Source organism: Halyomorpha halys, unplaced genomic scaffold (genome assembly GCF_000696795.3).
Source record: "Halyomorpha halys isolate HHAL.00 unplaced genomic scaffold, Hhal_1.1 Scaffold297.1, whole genome shotgun sequence".
NCBI lineage: Eukaryota > Metazoa > Arthropoda > Insecta > Hemiptera > Pentatomidae > Halyomorpha > Halyomorpha halys.
Genome location: NW_027109687.1, coordinates 21593 through 31390, shown reverse-complemented (window position 1 = coordinate 31390; position 9798 = coordinate 21593). Strand labels below are relative to the sequence as shown.

General features: G+C 30.5%; 1 protein-coding gene across 1 annotated transcript in view; it reads right to left on the bottom strand.

The window, feature by feature from the left end:
• The window catches only part of LOC106680859 (Kv channel-interacting protein 2), a 488280-nt gene extending 480432 nt beyond the window's left edge, over positions 1-7848 (bottom strand). Inside the window, exon 1 of the mRNA XM_067047830.1 lies at positions 7626-7848. Coding sequence (XP_066903931.1) covers positions 7626-7824 — 199 coding nt within the window. The 5' untranslated portion in view covers positions 7825-7848. The remainder of the gene's footprint in view (positions 1-7625) is intronic.
• Between the last annotated feature and the right edge of the window lie 1950 nt (positions 7849-9798).

The window sequence follows — 9798 nt, the reverse complement described above, 5'->3', positions numbered from 1 at the left end:
CTCTCTCTCTCTCTCTCTCTCTCTCTCTCTCTCTCTCTCTCTCTCTCTCCTTCTCTCTTTTTGTAGAATGTACAGTGCTAAAGATTAATTTTTTCTAATTTGGAAATCGTCCATTAATTGATGTCCATTAATGCGTAAATTGATATACTAGTGATTGGATATTTAAATGATAAGTATTCCGTCCATCTCTTCCATATTCATTAACGCTCAGTCCCTAGGTTGAAAGACTATTATAAGAGTTACGATAATTATTATGATCAAACTGGGATATGGGAAATAAGCTTAAGCTTAACTGTTATACCTGAAGGTGACAAAGTTCTGTCCTTAACAGTAGATCGAGTGTTTCCATTTGTAAGCTGCTCCTAGATGACTACTGAGGGACCTCTCTCTCAATATAATCGTACATGTGACCTTGTTAATTACTATTAGAAACAATGTAATTAAGCTTGCAAGCATATATATTTATTATTAATACAACAGAATCATCTCTAGTTTATTGCATTTGCTGCAAATAAATAGTTACCTCATGCATGTGAAGTTATTTATTACTAGCATAGCTGCAGATAAAATTTGTTTTATTCAAATTCTCTGCTTTTTGCAAAAGGAGGTTATTGTTGAAATAAATAATTATGGAAAAAAACATTCTAAGGAAATATTAAACAATTAGAACCATGCTTTCTTGGTGCTACTTATTGGGTCTGCACTATCAGCTTATATGGTAGCTTGTATAAAATCATTTAATATTAGATTAAAACATCAGTTTTAATATTCTCTCAAAATTTCTTGTCTAATTATTATTAAGGTTCAAACAATTGGCTTGTTTTCAATATCATTTAGTTCGATGTAGTCAAAATTATCGTTTTTGTTTAATTGAATTCCTTTATTTAAAAAACATTAATAAATATAATGCAAATCACATCAACAATTTATTCTATTCATTTTATACATCAAATAGCAAATAAATTTTAATATGATTAAATAAATACCTTATTTACCCTACATTGTTGCCTTCTATTTTACTTAAATATGTTTCAATAGCGGCTATCCGCACTTATAAAATTAAAATCCTAATGTTACACAAATCATACACCAGATTTGTTAAGGTTAACACTAAAATATTTATAAATATTAAGGTTTTGCACTGTACTAATGCAACAATGGCCCCAAAATGTGATTTGTAATAAAGGAAACAACAAAGAACCAAGGAACAAGGAAGATAATTTTCACTAAGCTTATTGTTTTTTCGATATTCAAGGTGGAAAATCTTAGAAGTAAATCTATTTTTGATTTCTTTTTTAATGAATTTTATTCATACCCACAATCTTTACCTCACCGTATTTTTAGAAACTATTACTTTCCTCACTACATTTTCCTCGTTAGTTTCGCCACTAACAGGTCCTGCTCGCTGTTGGGAACGTAGAACACTCTGGGGGGGATGTTCTTCACTACACCAACAGTTCGGCAACTCGTGTAAAGGCTTTTAGTCTCCCTTGAAGATAGGCCTGTGAAAACTTACACTGCCTAATTTAAAATATGGCATATTCTGATAATTCTTATAATACTCTTAATAATTTCATAATCTATTTTTCCGAGATAATTCTGTTTACTTTCCTTTTCTAGGTTTTCCAAGGACAGTCCAGATTATCCTCGTCACTATCCCTACTGATACTTCACTGCTCTTGGCTGGAAATATTTTTTAATCCTACTGGAGTATCTACCTATCATTGAGCGTTGTTGGTGTAAATTTATGTTTCCGAACTATTCATGACAATATAATATTTGATGTTTTAAAGGATGTTTTAGATCTAAACTTATGTGTGATGTAATCAGGTTTGTTTGCTTTAAACTGTGACGTTTCTGAACCTCTAAACAAATGTTAATATATCAATGAGAACTGATTTGAACATTTTTAGAAGATATTTCTCAAAATGGAGTTTTTATTTTGCATTTGAGCTCTTGGATATGCTCCCAAAAATGGATGAAAAAGGCTCTTCAGACGGTGACATCTTTTTATACATTCCTATTTTAATTTATTAGGAATTCAATCTACTTAATGAGTTTCTCCAATTGTATATCTAGAACTTATTGGTTCACTGACGTTTTTTAACTTAGAAATAACACCTCATGCTTGCCACAAAAAACTTAAAATTACATTTAAAAAACGTAATCATATCAGACATATACAGAATGATAATTTTCTAAGGGGAATTCCAAATGCTTTATCATCCATTAAATTCAAAAAGCAATGTTATGCTGAACCAAAGGACCTCGAGAAGTATTTTTTTTTTTTATGTGTGAATATACGTTGAAGACCTTCTGACTTGAAATGTTCTTTTTCAATAGTTTCTCACTGACTCTTTTAAGCCGTATTTACACATCCGATATTTTAAATTTATTCAATCTCATTTTGGTGTCTCCCTCAATATAAAATTAAGACAGCGTGAATTACATTGACGTTATAGGCACACGTTAGATGGCTCGACAGCCTGGGTCCTGTTTCATAATGAACACCAATAGTATTAGTCCAGTACACAAACTATGCAGTAAAAATTCTAATATATATTTTTTTCATGATAGAGGTGATAATTAGTGATATTATATGAGTTTAAAAGTAAACAATTATTTGGAAGAATTGCGTTAAGTCAGTCAGATCATACCAAATACAAACTATAAGATTAATAGTATAAGTTTGTACTTTATTATGAAACAGGGCCCTGGTTACCCTTTTGACCACCAATTACATCTTTTTTTTTTACGCTGGTCAGTATTCTTTTGAAGAATCACTGGAACGGTTAAAGTTACACAACCACAACCTGATAGAAATCCAGAACCCGACGTGAGGAGAAGACGGCGGCACCCATGGACTGGACACATGAAACAGTGATAGTCAGCTATCAATCAACACATGGTCGTGAGAAACAACCATTCTCTTTTCTTTACTTGCCCCTTCAAGTACTAAATTTTGTGCTGTTATAAATTAAATATTTAATTATATGGTTCCAAAACGTCTCACGATTTATTTTATATAACTATAAATATGCAATAAAGGGCTGTCTGTCATAAGGAACGCATTAGATTGCTATTAGGCACTATATAAACCATTGTTATAAAATTACATAAAAATAAACGGCTAACAAATATTCACCTCGAAGTGAATATAGAGACGATTATACAAACTACCAGAAGATAGAACAGAATATAAGCCAGAAGTTGCTGGTTAGGGATGAAGTGGTACTCCCTCTCCACTAGAGATCGTGCATGAATATATTTGAATCTTCCATTGATTTGTTCACGCTCACGCAAAGTAAACTAGGATCAGCCTTACTTTAGAGGATACAATGAGTTACACCTCTTTTTTTCTTGCGTCGCCAATAAGTATTAAATGCTCTAAACATAATACCTTGCGTAAACTATGAAAATAACTAGCTAATATTACTGCACTAAATTGTACCAAGAGAAATAAATGGATAAAAAAATACATTTTTTTTCCTCTATTAACTATAAAAAGCGACACTATTTTTAAATAGCTGAGTCTTTATTTTTAATTTATAACGTCAGTGCACCTTGACTTTTAATTTTTTTTTGCTTCCCCTCAGAGCTCTATAGTCGTGTAGATAGTTTTTTAAAATTTATAATCCAATCAATAATTTATTTTCTTCATTATTATATGGATATCATTATTATAATTATAATTCATAGAATAAAAATAATAAAAATAAAATAAACTATTGATTGGAATATATCAAAAGTTTATTTTGCTTATTCCACGAACCTTATACTTTATCATTTGCTTTGTTCCCAAAATGAAATTCAAATATTTTAGAAATTGTATTGGTATAATAAACTAAATCGATACTGCATAGTTCTATGAAACATCTACTTTTTCATGGGACTACTCCGAAAAAAAAATCCACCTCCTTCCCCTCCAGCCCGGATTCGAAACGGTGCCGCCCGCAGTTCTCAGGCTGCTAAGACCTTAACTTCAACCACTGGGCTACGGACGGCCCTTTTATTAGACATCCATTCAATTTTCTTCATTTATCCAAATTTCATTAATTGTATATAATCAATAACACTGGCAGCGGAAAGGCACAGTCAGAGGTTCACGGATTTTAATAATTCATTTTTTTGTGAATCTACATAAAAAAAAAAAAAAAATACAAACCATCTGTCCTGGAGCCAAAAAAAGTAAAGAAGTTTAAAAATGACTATTTTCTCCATAATTTTTCCTTGTTTACCAACAATAAAAATCTCTCGGAAGATTTTAATAAGCTGAAGTCGCTTAAAGAAAAAAAAATATGAAACTCTTCATCTGAAGCATTTCCTATACATATATATATATAACGTCAGTAAAGAAATTTAAGTGTAGGTTCATCCGGATTTTCAACATCCCAATTAAAAAAAAAACTTAGATACATTTTATTAGGAAAATTAAAAAATAAATTTCTTTTACTAGTCCGTCATAATTTTTTCCAAACATCATGAAAATCATCTATAGTGCCTAAAATCTCAATAGATCAACTTCGATTTCTTATTTGATTCCTTTTATAATATAATAAGTCGTACTAATCAAACTCTACCGAGTCAGATTGAAGTTAAAATGTATGGAAATGAATTTATAATTGTTTGAATATATTATTCAATTTTAGTAATACTAATAATTAATGGTAATAATTTTGAAAATAATACTTACAAAAATTACAAGATCTAACTATAAGATATTAAAAGGTACCAGGCGCTAATAATCATAGTTTAAAATGATATTGTAGAATATATTATTATCGCGAGTGTAAGATTATGATGCCGATAAAAAAAAAGTTATTTGTTCGTTGTAAATTCCACAGGAACAAATGCTTCGCGACTTTCAGTAGTGTGAAAGCAACTATGTACAAATCGTTCCACCATATACCTCAATGTAAATTAGTGGCAAATTTAATAAATCACTTTATTTTTATTTTTTTCAATTACTCTGCATCTTAGGTTCTTTTTTGTTTTCTTTTCCTAATGAAGGTGCAAGAAAAATTGAATCGGATTGTAACTAAACCCTCGTTTATATTTTCGTTTCTGTTCAATCCTTTATTTACTATATGTCAAATTTAAGCTGGTGAATTATTCTCTACCAGTATTGATTTGACCTCGTATAGACATAGCGAATATTTTCACCTTCAGATGTGCTAGGATTTAAAGTTATTGAAAAAAACTGCTCTCAAGCACTGTGAGGTTGCCTGGAGGCTTCGTGTTCATCTCAAAATATATTAGGAGATCATTCTTTTGAAGGCAGAATCAAAGTGTACTAAGGGCACTAGTTATCTGCATGACAGGTTTATCTGCATTGTGTAGCCTGTACTGTAAGCAGAAATCTACTACACACGTAAACTTTTTAAGATTTCCATGTCCGTTTGGAAATTTCGAAGAATGCTGAACTAAAATTAAGTATAAGACACTTTGGTTGTGACCCTTTGCTCACGAAAGCATGCAACAGAAAAAAATTTAAGTACTTATAAAGCACCGATTGAAGTTTAGTGGAATGAAAGCGAATTATTTTTCATTCATATATTAGTGATGTCAGAATGGTTCTTATGTCATTAAATGACCTAAAATCACTCGTATACGGCCTTCGAGAACGCTCTAGCATTTTTTGTAGAGGCAATTCTTCCAATTCTCCTATAGAGAAATATATTAAATTTAGAATACGTCATTAAATGCCAGAGGTATTTGAAGAACATTTTAAAGGATCACGTGGTGCGATTTACCTTCAAAATTAGAACGAGACACTTCCTGATTCCCTGAATACTACATATGAGTGTAGTTGAGTACTAGTAAAACCTTGGTCATAATAATATTTATGAATTGACCAATGAAAAATCTAAACCTTAATTCGGTGGAGTAATTTCGTGTCCTATTGTAGCACATAGGATTTGTTACTGAAATTTTATTTCTATACCACTTGATAATTTAGAAAACTGTTATTGAAAAGTCTTTTATTGCAAGAAATTCGTTAATAGCCTGTCAGTACAAAGAAAAACGACTGATCGTCGTAAATCAGGTGACAAGCATAAAATACTATATTATTTTTGATTGGCATTACTTTAGTAAATTTTTAAAATTTTAAATTCCATATAAGATAATATTTCCTATAAATAAATGTACAGTAAATAATAAATTGATACTGCTAATCAGTTTTCTAAAATCATTGAATTAAAGTACTATAAATAGCATAAACATACAAATTTCGATGTAATCCGTTAACATTGAATAATAATGTTTAATAAGGCCTACCTGAATGTTCTGTCCATTTTTTTTTTGGATAAAAAGAACAAATTTTTCATACCTTGGGCATTCTTTATTAAATTATATTTTTACCAGCGTGATGGAAATTTATTTATCACATTTTTTAAAAATGCCTCATCTCTTGTTGCGAAAAATTGAACTATTGCTCGTCTACTAGTTACTAATATACTCTTCATTTTTTATTCCTTTCTCCGCAAAAAAAAAGAAAAATGTAATGACAGAAACAAGTCCAAATCCGTGGTTTCTAAGCTCGAGAAATATGGTGGATATGAAAGGATTTATCGGCTTAGCACAACGAGTTTCTTCAAGTGCTGTTTTTAAATTATCCAATTGCTGTCAATCCCCCTCCAGATTTATTATCATTTGATTTCAACAGCTCGAAGAGTATTGGTCCTTGAATGTCCAATACACTACACTCTTTTAAGCTCAACTGCGATTTAGAGGTGGAAGAGACTGTTTTTATGGGTTCACAATATTTACTTTTCCTAAGGGTATTTTTCTAAGTAATCTACTTTTCGGCCCCAGTTATTTACCCAGCCTAAGAAAGTTCGATTTCGTAGTGTGCAACCAAAAATATGATGACTCAGTCATTTCGATTCTGCTCACTCAACAAATCTCAAAGATTTCCACACAAATTCTAATTTCCGAATATGTTCCGATAAGGTTTCCTGAGCTGAATCAATCCTTTCCGCGACCTCCATTGTTGTCAAACAAGTATTTTTCCCTATCATAATCTTGACTGTACCGTTGTTGATCAAAAATGATCACTCAGAGTATAGCTTATCACAGTGGTTGAAATTACCTACTTCAAATTTTTTGAACCATCTTTCATAGTACACGATCTAATCTCACTTTATACTAAATTGAATCAATGAATTTAAATTTATTCTAAAACGAAGAGAACGCTCTGATAGAACTAACATTATATTATCCAGAGGTGACCGGTTTTATGAAAAGGTAGAGTATTTGTAACAAGACACAGAAATAGTATGAATTCAGTTAATTAAATCTTCATTACCAATATTTAATATAAACGTCTATCTGATCCTTATATAATTTATCAGATAACATCATCCTAAAACTATGTCGTACACTGCTCTAATTCCATATTGTTTTATATTAATGTTACTATAATGAGATTGATATATTGCTTTATATCATTACTGCTAAATATTTATCAAAATAAAACTGATAAAAAATAATAATTCTATAAGATGATAATAAAATTAAAATAAATTTTCTTTGCTTTCTTATATGGACTCTTTGTTTTATGTTACCATAAATAATTATAGGCTTAAACCTCTGGTTTAAAATTATTTTTATTATCAACGAACCTGGTTCAGGATTAAGACGCCTCCTGATGAAGCCGATGAGCCTGGAGGCGAGGGAGTGTCTATGGTGGTGGTGGGCCCCTTGGGCGGAGCTCTGCTGGTCCTGTTGCTGCCCCTGGGCCCCCTGCTGCTGCTGCCCCTGCTGTTGCCCTTTACGTCGGTCTCCCCGCCCGTAGTTCTGATGGGCCACCACGCTGTACATCGCCTCGCCATCCGATGATCAGCACCTCTAGAATTGGATAATTTATCATTACCGGAGCGAAATAATGTCTATTACAAAGAAATTAAGAATAATAAGTATTTAACATAAGTAATGAATGATAAAACGATTTGTATCGAAATGCTTTTTATTATTTATTTTATTAAGCTGAAGACGGACTCTTCTAATCTACCCAAACCTAAATTGTTTTTAAAATCACGAAATTATATTCCAAGACATTAATATCCAAAATATCGCATAAATCAACCAATATATATATATATATATATATAATGTCCTCATAATTGTTTTATAACCTCTCTTAAGATAAACGGAACTTTATGATTATCGAGCATGATAACTAATTATAGATTTTGGTACACATAATTCTGTTAAAAAACGATTTCTGAATTATTTAAGTATAAACTATTAATTAAGTCGAAAAAATTACGTGCTAATTAATAGGCCAAATACTATTCATACAGAAATAAAATAATTAGAAAACAATGCGTTTGACTTTCATGTGTTTTCACAAGGAACTAATACTATAAATTGTTTCAATTAAGAACAATAGTATTAATGATCGTTCACTCCATATTATACAAAATATAAATACTCTGAGTCACAGCAAAATAAATGAAAAAAAATGTAATGAAGTTTACTATATTTATAATAATAAAGTAAGTTATAAACTTGGGACACTTAAGCGTCTTAAAGTAATACGGTATTTTGAGTAAATATGAATACTTTTCATATCGTTATACTAAAATCGTTTTTGTTTTTTTTTTGTACAATAAGCATATGATAGAAATAGATTTATAAAACATTAAACGAGAGTTGCTTATCATATTCTTAACCCGAATTTTCATAAACAGTGAGCCGATTAATTATCTAAAATATGTGTTTTTATTATGACTACTTCTATCTTTAACTTTTTCCACAATTTTTTACTGCACACGATGATTCATTAATCAATTCTTTTGTATTTATTACTTCTATTCACACAATTCACTTAATTAAGTCGTTACAGCGGTTAATGAATAGTAACTGAATAAGACTCGGGCCGGCCTTTGCCCTAATGATTTATACCAACTTAATGAATAGTCTTTTATACATTTTCAAAGAGGTTCCCGTTGACTTAGTCGATTGAATGGATATTACTTTGTATACTCATGTTCAAAACAGTTGATCTTTCAAAGAAAATTGACTTAGAAATTTGCATAAAAGATGTCATTTAACTAACTGACTAATATGATACGAAACTTTCTATGTAAAGGCAATTCTGTGAATAATATTGACTAATCTACGCTAGTGTTTTATACGATAGGTACGAAAAAAAACAACAAAAAAACGATGTCTTCATAGATTTCTAAATTTTGTGTGTATTACTGTTCCTTGGGAAAGTGTTGAACAGAAGTGGGCAGAATGAGGAATGTACGCCGCAAAGCTTGAAATGTACGAACTAGGAATACACAAATAAAAAACTCTCATACCAATTATTCCAACAAAAACTTTCGAAACTATGTTTATACTATTTATTTATTTATTTAATACCAGATGACCTGGTGGGCCTTATATGGCTAATGTAAGAGGTAATTTTTGGGGAGGCTATGGTCTCATACAAAAGGCACCCATAACTATATACAATGTTATAAATCAAACAAAAAATCAATATAAAATAAATAAATTAAAATAATAATTCTTAGAAAAAGATAAGAGCAAAGTTAATAACAAAAACAATGACTTTGTGGATTTAACAATATAAGTAATTGACTTCTAATAGAAAATAATAATTTTTCCCATTTATTTCACAAATAAAATAAATGTACGGATCTGACAACTTACTTTTTTTGTAAAATTTACCATCTTCTACTTTTCAATTTTTTTCACTAAGATATAAATCAGCTCTTCTGTAAAGAGGATTAAGAAAAGACCTGTGTATTTCAATTAACTCCATGCTGAAGAAAATCTTGACTC